Below are 19,490 nucleotides of genomic sequence, written 5' to 3' on the forward strand. Positions count from 1 at the left end.
ACCTGATTCTCTATGCATGATTTGATTGGTTTATCTGAAATCCTCTTATGTCATATTGCAATGAATTGTAAACGACATTTGCTGAAAAAAAACTGTGCTGCAAGGTGTCCCATGATGATCATGTTCCAAACCTATAGCAAATCTCAAATCGTAATGATACAAGACAGCAGTGGTCGATATGTCAAACGCCCAGTAGTTTAAGTGTGCCACTGAAATTTACAAACACCTCAAAATCTGGTCGTAAGCCTAGTTAATTAAAGTAGGAGAGTTATTATCAACTTAGCGCTAAGATCGCTTTGTGGAACAGGCCTCTGACGTGTCTAATGCTGTGTACTGACTCATGTACTAAATACAGAATATGATTTAGTATACTTAAATAGGGATATTAAACCTAAACGTGAAACGTCCCATCCCTGTGACACATCACTGACACGCTCGTAAAGTTTGTAATGTAAATTTGAGAGAAGAATTCGTGCCGTTTACAATCACTATACAACCATACAAATAAAGTTCATCTATTTTCGACGAATACAATTAAGAAAGAATAGCCAATTAAAGTATGGACTATGTTGTAAACTAAAAAGTACAATATACATGATATACGTATGTACTCGTTGACGCACTAGGTATCACTAAGGTTATGTAACCAGATGGTAACCCAACATTTAATCATTTTCTGTCTATAATAACATTTGACATGTCCAAACGATGTTACATTCAGATCAATTTGCTATTTCTTGTGAACAAAACCAGCAATTTAACGAACGTTGGTGGGTAATTATGGAGAAGAACTGCATTAATGAAATGCAAATGTTTCACAAGCCAAACCTTTATGTGAACGGCTGCAAACTACGTCATCAAATTATGTGCACAGTGCTTGGTTCAATACAAAGGTTGAAGTGACTGTCACACGAATCAAGGACAACATGGTCTTACTTCGAAAACTTTTCTATCTATGACCTAAAAGACTACCTATAGATTATAACCGACATGTTCTTTCCGTTAACATTAACACGCCAAAAGGGATAAGCGATTGCTTCCAATTAAAAATCGTTTTTTTTGGTTTGTTTCGTAATTTCAATTTTCACACAATTGATGACGTGTAACACATCCTGAATAATGAGCTGGAAGCTGTGCAAAATGTGATATTTGTCTTTGTATTTTTCATCGTATATAAGCCCAGAACAGATTTTCAAAAATGGTGAGAACACTAGTTTAAACAATACTTATATATCTGTCTTTGTCGCATTAATATTTATCTAATTTTGAACCGAGAAGAAGTTGAAATAATCATGTGCTATTTTATGAGGCCATTCCAACCCTAAACATATTTTATACATATTGCCACGCCCATGTATCAAATCATTTCATCCGGTATTAATCCCATAGGCTAGTACTGATATAATATCAGAAAACGAACAACTTGTTATCCATAAAATTGTACGTTTTCATATTTACTCACCAACTTCTAGTATGCCAGTCAAACAGTTGTATAACATTATCATCCAAGACTGTCAGGGTTTGAAGTGAAATTGCTCCATTTAATATCGACAGCCTGGGTGAATATGAAGCTATTAGGTCTTACAGTCCCTATGAACATGATTAATAGAAACCTTCATGTTTTATCTTGTCATTATCTGATAATCATATTGTGGTTGTCACACAGAAATATAGTTAAAATATAGTGAACATTCACCCCTGAGCTAGGAGCTATTATTCATTTCAGTCCTTTGGGAAGTTTTATATATTTTATTTTTTAATTACCATAACTCTTTTTTGAAGCAGAACATTGAATTGCTAATGTTGTAATTCAGATGTGTGTTTTCCCAGACAGTCATTACAGGACAGTCCCGGACGTTTATCATGGTTATTCGTACACTCCATGCCATACCTTTGTCATTTACAGTTTACAGTATACTGAAATTATTCAATCCAAATTGAGTTATTTAACATCAATGATGAGCTGGGTTTCTAAAAGGTGTTCTTTGGCTTCACATGATATACTCTAAGTCCTTCACATACGTTTTCTACGTTCCACAAACTTTGATTGGAGGGTGTCACTCATGAAGTCTTGCTTGACATGGTATATCAAAGAAGTTGTTATTGATAAGTTGTATCAACTTTGTCATCCGTCAGCTTCTAAGAAATGCGGGGCGGTCGGGTAGCCCAGTGGTTAAAGCGTTCACTCGTCATGCCGAAGATCCGGGTTCGATTCCTGACATGGGTACAAGTGTGAACCCATTTCTGGTGTCCTCCAACGTGATATTGCTGGAATATTGCTAAAAGCGGCGTAAAACCATACTCACTCACTCTAAGAAATGCCTATCAAACAATTCATGAAAGCATTTACGAGTAGTACTTTATCATTTCACTTAGAAGCAATATAATGTTGGTTGTTTATGTTGTTATTTCTTTAATTTCAGATGCAGTTTATGCTTCTGTTTAGCCGGCAAGGCAAACTCCGGCTACAGAAGTGGTATGTTGCCAACACAGACAAGACGAAGAAGAAGATCACACGAGAATTAGTAACAATGGTCTTAGCCAGGAAACCAAAGATGTGCAGCTTTCTTGAATGGAAAGATCTTAAAATTGTTTATAAAAGGTCAAGCTTTATTTTCTGTTGTCTGATCTATATGTAACATTGCAAAACAAGGACACAATTTCCCTGTCATGAAGTTATTGTTAGCCTGTTTTCTCTCCGGTCTACGTGCTTAACCAACACAACACAGTTTCCCCAAGTCGTGACTCCCACAGGTTCAGGAAATTCATTAAATTCAGTTATAATTTGTATGATTTTCCTCAGCAATGGAATACATGTACAAAATTATGTGATGGTACAGTGATGGTACAAGACAGCAGTGGTCGATACGACGAACACCCAGTAATTTGAGTGTGTCACTGAAATTTATAAACGCCTTGAAATCTGGTCGTAAGTCTTCGTTAAAGTATGTGAATTAGCGCTAAGACTCGTATACTTAAGAGAGAGAGATAAGCAATAAGTATGAGTCAGGATAAGATAAAATTTTCTGTATACTTCATGTCATGAACTTGATGAAGTTTGCTGCTATCGTATTTTAATCAAGAGACTCACCAAGTCTCAAGGGGCGGTCGGGTAGCCTAGTGGTTAAAGCGTTTGCTCGTCACGCCGAAGACCCTGGTTCGATTCCCGACATGGGTACAATGTGTGAAGCCCATTTCTGGTGTCCCCCGCTGTGATGTTGCTGGGATATTGCTAAAAGCGGCGTAAAACCATACTCACTCACTCACTCACTCACTCACTCACTCACTCACTCACTCACTCACTCACTCACTCACTCACTCACTCACTCACTCACTCACTCACTCACTCACTCACTCACTCACTCACTCACTCACTCACTCACTCACTCACTCACTCACTCACTCACTCACTCACTCACTCACTCACTCACTCACTCACTCACTCACTCACTCACTCACTCACTCACTCACTCACTCACTCACTCACTCACTCACTCACTCACTCACTCACTCACTCACTCACTCACTCACTCACTCACTCACTCACTCACTCACTCACTCACTCACTCACTCACTCACTCACTCACTCACTCACTCACTCACTCACTCACTCACTCACTCACTCACTCACTCACTCACCAAAGTCTCAAACCTACACAATGGTGTAATAACATGGACCCTTTGATTTACAGTTACATGTTCATGCTAAATTTTGAAAAATGTTGTTGAATGAATCGTCATAAATGACACGCTATCATTTTATTTTGTCTGCAGATATGCCAGTTTGTACTTCTGCTGTGCTATCGAACCTGAGGATAATGAGCTGCTTACATTAGAAATCATCCACAGATATGTTGAACTATTGGATAAATACTTCGGAAGTGTGAGTATTTTCCATAAATGTTATATACTATTTTTCTTAAAGCTACAGCTTTTACCTCATGAAGATCTAAGCTAGAATTGGTCTTCAGCAACCCACGCTTGAAGTAAGAGGTGACGAATGAGATCATTTGTGTGATTGCATGTCATTGCATCCCAATTGCATAGATCAATGCTCATGATGTCAATCACTGGATTGTCTGGTCCAGACTCAATTTACAGACTGCTGGAATATAGCTGGAATATTGCTGAGTGTGGCGTTAAACTACAAACAACAGCTTCTGAATGCCACTTACACATGTGATAGAAAGCATTTTGTTATTAGGTAATGCAACATTCTAGAGTAGATGTTTGTGAAATCAAAAGTGAAGTTGGGATTCCAGGGTTATAGCTAAGTCCCCCAGTTCTTCATGTCATAAGAGTCAAATGTGGGAAACATGTATTAACCATGAGTGATCTGCGTATCTTTCCACAAATAGGTCTTAAGCAGCTTTACTCCCAAACCTAATCATGTTTATTCTGACAATCATGGCACAAAGATCTCTTTGTGACATGGTGAGCTCTGTGGAATTCTTACAGGCTTACGCAATGATTTAATTTGGGCATTTGATCTTCTTGTTAATTAGAAAACATTCACTCCAACTTATTATGTCCCCCCCCCTCTGTGGGGATTCCGGGTTTGAAATAGTCCCCACCAACCAGTGCTGGTCATAAGAGGCTACTTAATGGATCGTGTGTGGGGGGGGGGGGGGGGGGGGGGGTCTCATCTAGGGCCTCATCCTACCCTGACGGCATAGATCGGTGTTCACAATATCAGTCACTGAAATAGTCCCCACCAACCAGTGCTGGTCATAAGAGGCGACTTAATGGATCGGGGGTGGGGGGTCTCATCTAGGGCCTCATCCTACCCTGACGGCATAGATCGGTGTTCACAATATCAGTCACTGAAATAGTCCCCACCAACCAGTGCTGGTCATAAGAGGCTACTTAATGGATCGGGGGGGGGGGGGGGGGGGTGGTCTCATCTAGGGCCTCATCCTACCCTGACGGCATAGATCGGTGTTCACAATATCAGTCACTGAAATAGTCCCCACCAACCAGTGCTGGTCATAAGAGGCTACTTAATGGATCGTTGGGGGGGGGGGGGGGGGTGTCTCATCTAGGGCCTCATCCTACCCTGACGGCATAGATCGGTGTTCACAATATCAGTCACTGAAATAGTCCCCACCAACCAGTGCTGGTCATAAGAGGCTACTTAATGGATCGTGGAGGGGGGTCAACCTCGGTGACTTGACTGATAGGGCCTCATCTTACCCTGACGGCATAGCTCGGTTTTCACAATATCAGTCACTGAAATAGTCCCCACCAACCAGTGCTGGTCATTAGAGGCTACTTAATGGATCGTGGGGGTGGGGGGGGGGGGGGTCAACCTCGGTGACTTGTATATAGCTGTAATATTGCTGAATGTGGTGTAGATCGGATGGAATAGGTGTTCAGCAACCCACGCTTGCCGTAAAGGCCGACTATGCTTGTCGTAAGAAGCGACTAATGGGATCAGGTGGTCCGGCTCGCTGACTTGGTTGATGCACGTCATCGATCCCAACTGCGTGGATCGATGCTCATGATATTAATCACTGGATTGTCTGGTCCAGACTTGATTATTTATAGACCGCCGTCACATAGCTGGAATATTGCTGAGTGCGGCATTAAACAACAAACAAACAAATGTGGTGTTAAACAACAAACAAAATACTTTTCTACTCTTGATAGGGATAGGTATATGTCATTCTTTTTAAATATACACTTACATCTTATGATAATCAGTCTGGTGTATCTTAAAAATAAAATAAAAAATATCCCTACCAAAACTGGAGTAGTATATTATGTCCACCATTGCTCCTCAGGTGTGTGAGCTAGACATAATCTTCAACTTCGAGAAGGCTTACTTCATGTTAGACGAGTTCCTACTGGGCGGGGAGGTGCAAGAAACGAGCAAGAAGAATGTGCTCAAGGCCATAGCTGCACAGGACCTGTTACAAGAGGTGAGCCTATCTTCCAGGGTACTTGAATGTCTCCAGTCACAATCACAGTATACCCATGTCTGTCTGAGGATGGAAACACAAATGAAGCAGTTCCTGAATCATAAGAGACCATGATGGATCTCGGAGGTATATTACTACCAGTTAATGTTATTTTTAATTGTAAAGAACTATTTTTCAACACTCAAAGGGATTTTTATTACATTTTGTTAAGTTTTAAGGAAAAGCAGTGATTGCCTTATGTTGTCAGGGTTATTTTTAAGATCCAAGAGAGATTTTTTGCGAGACATGAAACAACAGTTTAACACTGTATTAAGTGTTCTTATGGGTCCTGGTTAATTCTGTTTCCTGCCTCCTGTGGACATTGGTGTATTGTATGTTGACACTAAAACATATTTGTTCTTGCTTTATCTTAGAGCTTTGAGGCATGTCCGACCTAAACTCTCTTCACCTTTTCGCCTTTCTCCTGGAATAATTGCATTTTCTACTTGCAAAAATCTAAATGAAAGAAATATTTAGATGGGGTTAAACATAACATGATGAGACATGATGATCATGTTCGTTCCTATTAAGATAGTCATTGAATCAAAATCCTTGTCATTGTCTAAATACTTTTCTTACGTATGAAAGCAAGATAGAGCATTTGTTTTTCGTAGCGTGGCATGGGTTCATCGTTATTAACCTTGGAATTGATGCTTCGTGTTCTGCTAACTTAATTAAGATGAATACTAACCAACACATTCTAACTGCATGTATGTTAAGGAACTGTCTTGTCAAACATGTTAAGCAAGCCGCATCATGTCACCAGCTATAAATAGAGTACCCACAATGCACTGGAAGGTTTGTTGCCATGGTTACATAAGAAACACAAGCTGTTAGTTTCAGCATCGTCTATCCTCGGACCCAGAGCATGCTGGGAAAAGCTACGGCTGTTTTGTTTAAGCACTTTTAGCATGTTGAGAGGAGTTTGAACTTTTCAGATTGGAACTATCCGGAACAAACGTGGTTTCCTTTTGTTTATCTTATTTCGTCTTTACTTTCGATTACTTTGATGACTGACTTCCTTTCTCATCTTCATCATGTTTTCCTGTGATGAATGTTATTTGCACATTTTCATTTCTTTTGGAATGTTCAGTTTACTTTACAGTTTGGAAGAGTTAACAATAACTATTGTAAATCATAAGCTGATGAATATGGTGAACAGTTACCATGGTTACAGTCATGTGCATTTAAGGAGAAATTTGACCATACCAGCAATGGCAAAAGTAAAGTCTTTTATATTTGATTTGAAATTTCTTTTGTTATGCATTTTTGAGTGTTCAAATTTGTAGTAAGAATGGTATCAGTTTGGAACTTTGAAGTGTCTTTCTTCTAAACATGGTTGAATGATTAGTGCACTTTTGGTTGTTTACGTAGCATGCCACAAGTGTGAAAACAGATATACTAACTTTGATTTTTATATTACACGTGCACATATTGTCTAATAGATGCAGCAATGTGACCTTTCGATTAAACGTTCTGAATCCATGCATGAGATATTTGTTTACTATTCCCCTCATATAGAAGAGTATTTGTTTATGTGAGGAGATGGATGATTTATAATTCTGTAAGTGTAAGTCTTGTATTCTCCTTGTTTTGCAGTATCCAGAACACTTTAATAGCCTCTATAAGAGGACTATTTAATCTTTTCCTAAATGTCTATCCCTACTCTCATATATATTCATTGAATGTTAATGGTTGTTTTGATTTGAAGGATGAAGCGATAGAAACTGCGCTTAAAGAATATGGATTAACATAATCCACTTCACAGGTTAGCCCTTAATCCTCATCGCAGCGCTGCTCAGTCGACAGGCTTCGGAGATTCATGTCGTAGTTGTCTCCCTTGTCATGGCAGGCTTTTGTTTCACATGTCAATGTCACTAACTGACACAGGTGTGTAGATTGAACTACAGTCGTTACTGAAGTGGTTTTGATAAGAGTTACTGTTTCTAAGGTTACCCCATTTGACCTAGCTCCTGTAATGTTAGATTGTTTGACACATCAGTTTTTCCGAGGATTAAGTTCGCGAAAAGATCGTCCGCTATAGTATTATGTTATTGTATTACGTTACCTGCCCCATCTTACCCATATCTTGTTATTATCGCAAGTAAGGCATTCGTGGATAACAAACAAAACGGGATTTTAAATTCAGTAATGAATGTTTGCTAATTGCCTCCTAATTACAAAAGAAACAAAATCCCATTCTTGTGATATTTGTTACCATATGTTACCATGGTTACATCTGGAACGAAAAACTTGCCATATTCTTCAGGGTCTTGACATGCTTGAGGATTCACAAAAACAATTGGATGTTAGAGTTAGAGGCTGTTAATAAAATAGACCACAATTTTGTGTTAAAACAATTGTTTGATGTCTACAATTATCATGATTTCAAATAATTTGTCACTTTTACATCACAGAACAAAACAATTGGGAGAATCAACAAGATCGATTAACATTGGTGAACGTCTCTTTCATCCCAAACTTTTGAAATAAAAATATCCATCACAGCTTATCATCAGCGACCGAGCCATACTCGTAAATACTACGTAAATAAGACATGAAATAGAGTTGGGTTTAAACTGTTCCTATGTTTCTTTGTGGATCTTTGTAATTGGGGAATTCAAAGTCATGTAATATGAATCATGTATTTAAATACTGTATTCGACGTAATAAGTGCCCAGGGCGCTCTCAAAATTAGAAATAGGGGGCTCTTATTAGAATATAATTTTGGTGAGATTAAAAACGAGGTTGAAAGGTTGTAAATTTTGTGGTCAGCCTGAAAATATATAAAAGAAGAATCTGTGTGTATCATACACGATAGATATATTTTCGAGAATTTAATTGCCCATATAACAAATAAATAAGTCTTGTGTTCACTGATCAATCGGAAAGGGTGCTACCTGGGATTGTTCACTGGCCAATATATTAGCAAATAACACAGTGGGCGCTTATTAGAGCGAGGCGCTTATTACGTCGAATACGGTATGTGTGGTATGAAAAATGAAAAACTTTCCTGTAGCTCCTCAATGTTATTTTATTATATGGTGTATCATTTCACATATACTGCTTGTTAAAATCATTTTTAATTCATGGTCCGTAATTTGTCCTGGTGATCCTTCCACGCGTATTAAATGAAGTAATTCCTGAATATATCCCCTACCATATAAAACTGTAATGTTTGTGACACTGACAAGTGAAATGAACAGCTTGCCATGGATGACAACAGTTGTTTACCGATGTGTGATCTCTTGCTTTGAGAATGTTGGAATGACCACCACTTCTACGTTATTAGCCAGTCTAGTGCATACTATCTCTCAGTCACCGAATGGGCCACCAGTTTGCGTTCTGTGTGAATGTGTTTGGAAGTGTTCTGTTGTGTTTGTTACTGATTTCCATATCGGTCGTGCATCTTCCTCTAATGTGAATGCTGTTCTGTCTATCATGGCTACAAGTTACACTATATAAATTTAAGCACCAGCTTCTTTCTGAATACGACTAAGGGGAATCGGATGGCTGAGTGGGATCAGTTCACTTCATAAATTATCTTCCTTTATGGTCACTTTAGGCTTAGGAAAAGTTGTGGTGTTGATATTATGGTAACAAGACCAGGCCAGATTTGCAACGTGTGCAGAGCTACTTTAATATTAAAATTTAATATTTAAAGTAAATTAAAAATATGCTAAGTTTGAGTCTTCCACTGCATTCTAGGAGTAAGGTTAGGTAATTTATGAGTATGGCATTAATGTAGAAACATCTTTATCTACAGCTAGAAATTTAAATTTGAAGTTGATATGATCTCTACTCTTATTTTATTAAATGTTGGGTTCGCTCTAGATATTTTCTGACATGGGCCCAGCATAATGTTCAAATGCCCCATTGTATTTGAACATGTGGGCCTTTTTTTTAATTTAGGCGCTAAAAGCACAAGGCCCCACCCTAGAATTATCCCTGTCAATGTATCAAGTCCTCTTTTTGTTCAGAGCTGGACATGTATTGTAGAATACACTAACATTTTCAAACTCATATCCTTAATATTCTTACACATCATAATTGACCTATTGATCTCATGCATCCCAACTGATTGTGAAGATTTACCAGAATAGCATCCTTCATCTACTGCTAGTACTATAGTCTGATAGTAATAGGTTTGAATCCAAAATATCCCAGTTATGATTCTTGGTCAATCAAGACCACACCTGAGCTCTTATGTTCCATATCCCTCGGGCACGCCAGAAACCTATGATTGCAGGTTCGAATCCCGGTTCGCCCCGATTATGTTTCTAGGTTTGTCAGCATCATACCCGTGCTTGTGGGTTTCACCGAAGTGGTAAATGTCTGAGGCCTGCATCACTTCGGGCTTTCCTCCCACATTAAGCTGACACGCCGTGATATAACTGGAATACTGTTTAAAGCGGCGTTAATCCCAACTCGCTCACTCACTCACTTACTCACTCATGTTCCACAAAAGTGGTAACGGTCTGTGACCACGGTCAGTTCGGTCTGTCCTCCCTCTGTAGTTTGCATGGTGTGATTTACTAAAATACTTTCAAATTTGCTCCAAGTCCTGACAATCTCACTGACAGTGTAAGCTTTTTTTTCCATTATTATTGTGGACAATGTATTCCTGACTCTATTTGATGGACTCCGTACCTGCCATAACACCTGTTCCCTGACCCCATTTGCCATAAGACCTGGGCACTTAGAACATTCACGAAGTGGAGCTCTGGTTGAAGCCCTAAAGGAGTTAAATAGTTTCAGAGATTGAGCAGGTGAACAAATGGTTTCAACAACAAAATTTGACAAAATCTGTTTGGAAAATAAATACCTGTCATTTCCATGTCCCTTCTACGCTTCTGTTTTGTGTAAAAACAAAATCTGTAATAGTGACAAGAAAAATATGGTCTGTCATATAATTTTGGTCTCGGTTGGTCTAGAAGTTGGTAGGGGGTGATTATGAAGAGATTACATACAGATTGGTCTGGAAGTTGGGTCGGGGGCAATATGAAGAGATTACATACAGATTGGTGTGGAAGTTGGGTTGGGGGGCGATATGAAGAGATTACATACAGATTGGTCTTGTAGTAGGTCGTTGGGCGATATGAAGAGATTACATACAGATTGGTCTTGAAGTTGGGTAGTGGGCGATATAAAGAGATTGCATACAGAATGGCCTGGAAGTTGGGTTGGGGGCGATATGGAGAGATTGCATACAGAATGGTCTTGTAGTTGGTCATTGGGCGATATGAAGAAATTACTTACAGTAGTTACAAACTCGTCTTGAAGTTGGTTGGTGTGCAACTATGAAGAGATTACTTACAGAATGGTCTAGGAGTTGGTCATGGGGTCATTATTAAGAGATTACTTACAGAATGGTCTAGGAGTTGGTCATGGGGAGATTATTATGAGATTACTTACAGAATGGTCTAGGAGTTGGTCATGGGGAGATTATTAAGAGATTACTTACGGAATGGTCTAGGAGTTGGTTATGGGGAGATTATTAAGAGATTACTTACAGAATGATCTAGGAGTTGGTAAGGATTAGTCCAGAAGTTGATCAGGTGTTGCTTATTAGAGCAGTGTGGTTAATTCTGTGATTACTGTATTTTGTCATATTGGCTGAGAGGTTACGAAATATCTGAAGCAAGAAACCAAATTGGTCTGGCCAGCAAAAATTGTAGACAGTAAAACTTTAAAAGATGGGATATATGACAACTGAATTGGCATTTTTATTCACACTATGGTTTACTATGTACTGATATGCAAGACCACACTTAAGGCGGAGTATACATATATATATAACATATCTGATAGAGAACCACAGTAACAGACCCAGCAGTAGATGTATTATATCTACCAACCTGTCATCAAATATATGTAGAACTAATGCATTATATATCATATCAACATCTGCAGTACATTTTAATTATAATATCTTACATATCGTTATCCATGCTCTGTCAATCAGCCCATTCACTTCCTAGTCACACTTACCTTGAAAATTCGAAAATTGCTCTTTTGCTGAGATGTTCTTTTGGTAAATATGAATTTCAGAGAGTATGTTTTATTGACATGGCGACAATAGCATTGACCAATCATAAAATAAATAAGTTTCTGGTATTCCTGCCCTCACAACTTTGTCAGATAATATATAAAGAAATGCGTCTGAAGAACAAAATTGGCAAGGGATATGTGACTAATCTCCTTGTATAACTAGCGTGCTAATAAAGAATATGTACACTTACTAAACACTGTACACTTATGTAATTCACTTACCATAAAAAGTATATATGGATGACAAAGCAATCATGTAATATTATATCGGTGAAAGACATAAAAGTTAAAGTGTTTGACATTGTGCCAGTATATTATCAGCTGATCATAGTAGCAGTATCTTGTTGTCATGTACCGTACATCTTCCCGAGGCAAGTGAGTTAACTGACTATAAAAGTCCAGTTTCCACCCTTGCCGAACTAGGCTGGTATTATGGAGTTACATTTTGGCTGGACTAATGAGTCTATGCATAGTCCAATCACAATCGCGCACCAAATTGAAATCCGGTTCGTAAACTGTCATTCAGATGTCGGTCGATTGCAGGATTTGCAAAGCATGTGCACCGCCAACTTGTTGTCAACAGATATTTTCCAAATCTTTTCATGTTTTTAATCAAGGTGCTCACGTGTTTTGATGCACTTCGTGATGCAAGACCCGTTTTATCACAATTTTAGATCTTGATTATCGGTCAGATCGTCTTGACTGGGCGCCGCCATTTTGCTTGAAGCAAATGCAAGTGATACGAGAGATGAAATCTGATTGGTCCATAGGAGAGGCATAGAAAGGACATTACTCGTAATAGCCACTGGTGGCGGTACGATCGCGCCTAGGAATTCCAGCCTAGTTCGGCATGAGTGTAAACTGGACTTTTAAAGTCAGTTCACTCTCTTGCCTCGGGAAGATATGTACCGTATGGTTAAGTAGTTAAGTCTGTTTACTTTCTATGTTGTGTGTATGGTCAGTGCTCTTTGACCTTGTCTTCTGGTAGTCATGGTGATGGTGACCCCTAGATAGGCTGGTTAGAGAAGCACCTGTTTGTTTTGTTTCAGGCCGTGCCGGTCACTGTTAGAACTTTGAATATGTCTTCCAAGGCTGGGGCTGGGAACGCAACAGTCAGTGTAACACACTAGTTAGGGCTGTGATGACTCAATGAAGTATACTTTGTCATACAAGCATTGTGTGGTAAAGTCATGCATCAGTACAAGAAATGTGGGTACCGTATTCGACGTAATAAGCGCCAAGGGTGCTCTCAAAATTAGAAATAGGGGGCTCTTTTTAGAATATAATTTTGTTGAGATAAAAAACAGAGTTGAACAACTGTTGAAAGATTGTTAATTTTGAGGCCCTAACTGTAGCTATAATGACATGTTCAGAAATGTCGCCAGGTACAACGTTTCTAAACAGTCTTTTGCTGATGTTTCGGATCAGTTTCCTTTCTCTGGTTTGGATTGGAGAGACAACAAAGTTCTAACAATGACAAGCAAGTCATCCTCACTCTCATTCCTCAAGACAGGGCTTAGTTTAGTTAGATAATTATTTCTGTTGCCATGGATACTTAACAAATCCAAACTCCTTTCTCAGGAGGAGACCCCACAAGGATTCTTCGAAGATCACGGATTAGGATGATTGCTCACAGATTTGCTTCCTAGTCATGTGACCATCAGATGTGATCACATGACCCAATCACATGACACTCATGACCACTGCTATTTCGTGTATTGGACGCTGTCTACGTCAGTTTACAGTCAAATGGTTGTTTTGTATTTAACATACATTTGTTTAATTTTTTTTACTAGATGCACTGAATTCCATGACGAAATGATGAACATTTCTAACACAAACGTTGACATTATTTTCCATGCACGTTGACAAGTTTTATGTTTGGGGTTATCGTGGTTATGACGGTATTCATTTACAAGCTTAGGTTGTGAATTAAGTAGCAGCATTGTTGGATTTTGTTTAATGTGTTGCACTGATGGTAGGGTGTGCAGATCTCATAAATGGCAATAGGATTTATGACACATCTGGTAATATAGGATGTTGTAACTATGTAAGCAGACGGTTCAATTCACAGGCTTCCAAACTAGCTAGTACCCGGTATCGTTGTACATGTATATCCATTAAGATAACATGAGTCTTATGTCTAATATACAAAGATAATACTTTCTCTATCTTGATCATGTTGATCTCAAGTCAAATTGTGTCGTCTATTCTGTAAGGTGTTGTTCTGGACAATTAGAGCCTGTTATAGTCATGTCATGAACTGGTTAAAATAACTGATAACAGTGTACAAGTATTTGCAAAAATGCCAGTTTAACGGAAATGTTATGAACTTAAGTCTCTTTTGAACATTCAGCTTATGATTTCCTTCTTTAGGTGCAAGTAAGCCCTTTCAGATTATATTGATCAGAAACTTCAAGTAATAAATTTTGTCAGGTGGCTTATGTTATTCACGGAGTAAATAAGGATGAAATCAAAGTGAGTACACAAACAGATTGCTTATCACTAAACAAGTCACTGTTAGTATGAACTAATGCTTGTAAATTTGTATGGACAATTTAGCATAATAAACTTCTGTATGTATCTATGTGTTGTGTGTTTCTTTTAAAAGGCTGGATAGTCTCAGTGGGAGATCTTTGCTTTTCTCAATAGAAATTTCAAATGAAAATAATTGCTCGCTAGTGCAATAATGTTGCAAAGTCAGATTTACAGTTGTTTTTTATGGGAAAACATTCCAAATTATGTATTTAATTTGCTGTCCTGTGTGATATCAAAAGTTGACAACATAGGTCATGAAAGAATCCATCTTTTGAGTTTTCATGCAAAGTGAAGCAGTGCAAGCACTGCCTGAAACCAGTCTGTTGGTCTCTTGTGATCAGTAGTGCATGTCAACGAATGAGGGTGTGTGGACATGGTTAATGTTTGCAGTCTGTGAAATAAGGGACAAAATATATTTCTGCGTTACAATATTCCAAAAATACTAAGCTCCTAAAGAACAAATGTAAATCTGATGTTGCAGCTTGATGTGAGGAAGATTTTCACCGATATCATGTCGGTTTTTGAGATGATATCAAATGATCTGACACAACAGCTTCTGAAATATTCTGAATCTGCCTTGATTGTTCAGTGTGTTACATCTCCATTTTGTTATGATATTGTACACTGGACATTTGAGGAGGATTCTGAATGAATAATATCTGTAGTGTTGGGCATTACTCCTGCATAGGAAGAATGGAGGAACTCTGAACCTTCTTGGCTGCTGCGTTACCCCTGACAACCGATGATGTGAGTGATAATAAGGTCATGGTGTCAACAGTTCAGTCTTAACATATGCATCACTGCCCCATTCTTCATTCCTATTCATTTCCCTTTTACAGATAATCAAGACTTATTACACTCTGTCTTTGATATTTTATACTGTTCTGAAGTTGTCGTAACTGCCATGGCTGGATATTAATCTACAATTCACTGAGCTTTTCAATAACTATGTAGATTGGTGAGACATTTTGGCTACCAAGGGATTAACTGAGATAATCTTGACACTTCATTCTCTAGAATTTAATTTTAGCATAACAGTTTAAATAACCTGTATTCCTTATTTTCTAAGACCTTTTTTTCAAAATTATGTTTATTCATTGGAAAAATGTCAACGCAATATTTGTTATGTATGGCTTGAAGAAGCCCGTTGGAGCTGAAAGCTTTTATTTTGATTGATGCATGTATATTTAATTAGTGACACTATCAAGTATTAGTTGTGAGGTTACTGTTGAGTGACTTGACGTGCTGTCTGAAAAAGGTTTCTTTGAATTTTCACATATCATGCATATGAGAAGGTAGATAAACGTCAAGGTCTGTCAATCTGTTGTTTGCATTTCAGAATTGATTCAACTTAATGGTTTAGGTAATCCTATCACTAGATGTATGCAAGTTTATGTAACTAAGTCATTGTGGACCCCCAAATATTGTCTGTGTTACGATATTCAGTGGGGCTTTTTTTGAAATCCTGTGTTCCCACGAATTCAGAACCTCATACACAGATACACATACACATACACATGTATGCCAGCCTGATTGTCTGTGACAAAACCCTGAAATACATGTCACCCACAGCTAGGGTTTATGTGACATGAAGCTGGACACATGTGACTTGAAGCTGGACACATGTGACATTCAGCAGTACACACGTGACATTCAGCTGGACACATGTGACATTCAGCTGGACATATGTGACATTCAGCTGGACACATGTGACATTCAGCTGGACACATGCGACATTCAGCTGGACACACGTGACATTCAGCTGGACACATGTGACATTCAGCTGGACACATGTGACATTCAGCTGGACACATGCGACATTCAGCTGGACACACATGACTTGAAGCTGGACACATGTGACATTCAGCTGGACACGTGACATTCAGCTGGACACATGTGACATTCAGCTGGACACATGTGACTTGAAGCTGGACACATGTGACATTCAGCTGGACACATGTGACATTCAGCTGGACACATGTGACTTGAAGCTGGACACATGTGACATTCAGCTGGACATATGTGACATTCAGCTGGACACATGTGACATTCAGGTGGACACATGTGACATTCAGCTGGACACATGTGACTTGAAGCTGGACACATGTGACATTCAGCTGGACATATGTGACATTCAGCTGGACACATGTGACATTCAGCTGGACACATGTGACTTGAAGCTGGACATATGTGACATTCAGCTGGACACATGTGACATTCAGCTGGACACATGTGACATTCAGCAGGACACATGTGACTTGAAGCTGGACACATGTGACATTCAGCTGGACACATGCGACATTCAGCAGGACACATGTGACATGAAGCTGGACACACGTGACATGAAGCTGGACACGTGGAATTCAGCAGAACACACGTGACATTCAGCTGGACACATGTGACATTCAGCAGGACACATGTGACATTCAGCTGGACACACATGATTACATGTTGTACACAGTTGGAATACATGTGACCAAAAGCAGGATATATCTGATTTATAACACCCCAGCATCCCCTGATCTTTCATATCACACACATACGTACACCACTGGAGCATGCCCCTGTGGACTAACAACTGCATGGGATACTAACCAGGTAGACTTAGCATGTCAATACCATACCACATCAGTATGTATATAGTAATGCCCTGTCTGAGGAATGGAGAGATTTGAAATGAGCAATGCTTTGCCCCTGTCTTTATTGTCTCTTGTGCTTTGTGCTGGAGTGCATGAAATCTGCATGTTTGTCTGTCCATCAAACTGTCATGACTGTGGAGAAATCTTGATGTCCCAAGATAATTTGTTGAACAGTTGAACTAGATTAAGCTGTTTTTGTTAAGATCTATACTCTTTTTATATAATTTCCAGTTATTGAAATATTATATTAAGGCTTAACTTTTCAGTATTTCAGAATTCATCAGCATGAATGTTCTAGTAGTAGTACCTGACAAAGTTGAAATTCAAATACCATCATCCATTTGCTTTGACTTAATGCTTTATCATTTCTAGGGATCTAGTTTAATGTGCTTTGTGCTTTATTTTGATTTGGCGTGTTTTGTCGCTCATTTCTGTCTCTCCGTTCCCGACAGGAAACTGAAGAACCGAAGAGTATTCTCGAGGAGATGGGATTTACTGTTCCAAGTTAGTGTGCGTCCTTTGTATTGCTGTCGTCATGGTGATACCTCCTTGTTGCCACGGTGATCACACCTGCCTCATGTGCCTACTTTCATGATATATCTCCAAGGCTGAGTGTTAAAACATTGTCAGTTTTCATTTGTTTTGACAAATCAGTATCAATAAGATAATAATCATTTTGGTGATACAAGAATACATGAAAAAACAAATCAAACTGATTAGATAGACAGACATATTAAGTTGGTTGTTTTCTTTTCAACCAAATCATTAATTAGTTTAATGATGTGACTGCTGATAGATCATCTCAATGATGTAGTCCTATTGGCATGGTGTAGATGCTAAAAGGAACTAGAGTTTAAGTGTGAATGTGATTAGTGATTAGCTGTTGATTAGGAACATGATGGTAGTTTATGAGTAAGCTATCCTGATTCTCTTCATTCATGTTCGCTGATTTTGGTTGATGCATGTCATCGATCCCCATTGCGTTCATGGATGCTCATGATATCAATCACTGGATTGTCTGGTCCAGACTCAATAATTTACAGACCGCTGTCATAAAGCTGGAATATTGCTGAGTGCGGCGTTAAACAACCAACCAACCAACTTTATCCATGCTGCCATGGTTACTTTTGATTGTATATTTCCTAATATATGTCCTTATGCATTTATAGAGTTGAAGATCTTAGAAAACAATGGTTGGAATGTCATCCACATGTTTGTCTGCATCCTGTAATCTCTGCTTCTCATTGTTCTTGTCATACTGAAGGTGAAGGTCATTAAGAAAAACATTCCAACCTGTTGGAACACTTAAATTGAGACATGTCCATTCATTCCAATGTGAAAGTTGTTAACTAGCCAATCTATGTGACCAAATGTGGAAATGCTGTTTGATTTTATGGTGTTGTGATGTAATGAATTTCATGAAGCATTGAATAGTTTGTTGCTGGGCAGAATGTTGGATCCTTTTGCCTTCGATAATCCAGTGTGTTATGTCTCCATTCTAGTGTGATCAGATCAGCCCATTTGCTATTGAGCCCATGTTATGTACCTTCAGAAATACAACTTGAAATCCCGGTAGTTTAAGGGCTCACTTTTCCCCATCTTTAAACTCATCTTTTCCAGCTAATAGTTTATTATTACTTTTGAAGTAGATCTATGGCTAGCTTTGATTCAGAAGAGTACTGTAGTCGCCGTAATAAACACCCTGGGCACTTTGTAAATTGACTTATTATAACCATACACATCGAGTTAATTTTTTGTCAGAGCTCAAGTAGTAGTGAACAAACACAGTTCCACATCATTGAAATGAAAACATTTTTGGTTAGTAGCCAGCTGTAGACACTGCTGTTTTCTGAAAATCTGTAATATATTCATGAAAATACAGACTGTCCTGTAAATTAAATTTTCTGTCTGCGTAGGGGGCGCTTATAAAGGTTACGTCCAGATTTGTCTAGAAATTGGGGGGTGGCAGATTGGTCTAGAAGGTGGGGGGTGGCAGATTGGTCTAGAAATTGGGGGGTGGGTGGGGCTTATGAAGGTTACTTCCATATTGGTCTAGAAGGTGGGGGGTGGGTGGGCCTCATAAAGGTTCTTCCAGATTGGTCTAGAAGGTGGGGGGTGGCAGATTGGTCTAGAAATTGGGGGGTGGGTGGGGCTTATGAAGGTTACTTCCATATTGGTCTAGAAGGTGGGGGGTGGGGGGGCTTATAAAGGTTACTTCCAGATTGGTCTAGAAGGTAGGGGGTGGCAGATTGGTCTAGAAGGTGGGGGGTGGGTGGGGCTTATGAAGGAAGTTTCATGTGTT

The 19,490-nt window shown here is 38.9% G+C and overlaps 1 protein-coding gene across 4 annotated transcripts; it reads left to right on the plus strand.

Annotated features, from left to right (window-relative positions):
* Nucleotides 1-1,105: 1,105 nt before the first annotated feature.
* On the plus strand, nt 1,106-19,158 carry LOC139447359 (AP-1 complex subunit sigma-2). 4 transcript variants are annotated; one of them, XM_071228668.1, is made up of 6 exons: nt 1,106-1,201; nt 2,424-2,602; nt 3,775-3,883; nt 5,784-5,921; nt 7,672-7,728; nt 17,641-19,158. In XM_071228668.1, exons 1-5 carry the CDS (start codon nt 1,199-1,201, stop codon nt 7,714-7,716), a joined length of 474 nt encoding a protein of 157 aa, XP_071084769.1. In that variant the 5' UTR covers nt 1,106-1,198; the 3' UTR covers nt 7,717-7,728; nt 17,641-19,158. The 4 variants fall into 4 exon arrangements, with proteins under 4 accessions (XP_071084769.1, XP_071084770.1, XP_071084766.1 ...); XM_071228669.1 differs by lacking the exon at nt 17,641-19,158 and adding an exon at nt 13,593-14,715; XM_071228665.1 differs by lacking the exon at nt 7,672-7,728.
* Nucleotides 19,159-19,490: the final 332 nt, after the last annotated feature.

The sequence above is a fragment of the Haliotis cracherodii genome, unplaced genomic scaffold (assembly GCF_022045235.1).
Source record: "Haliotis cracherodii isolate W230 unplaced genomic scaffold, xgHalCrac1.p SCAF_7, whole genome shotgun sequence".
In the NCBI taxonomy this organism is placed as follows: domain Eukaryota; kingdom Metazoa; phylum Mollusca; class Gastropoda; order Lepetellida; family Haliotidae; genus Haliotis; species Haliotis cracherodii.

Coding starts and splice junctions, on each gene's coding strand:
- LOC139447359 (XM_071228665.1), top strand. Junction 2,603..3,774: donor CTTAAAATTGTTTATAAAAG/GTCAAGCTTTAT, acceptor TTTTGTCTGCAG/ATATGCCAGTTTGTACTTCT. Junction 3,884..5,783: donor TGGATAAATACTTCGGAAGT/GTGAGTATTTTC, acceptor ATTGCTCCTCAG/GTGTGTGAGCTAGACATAAT.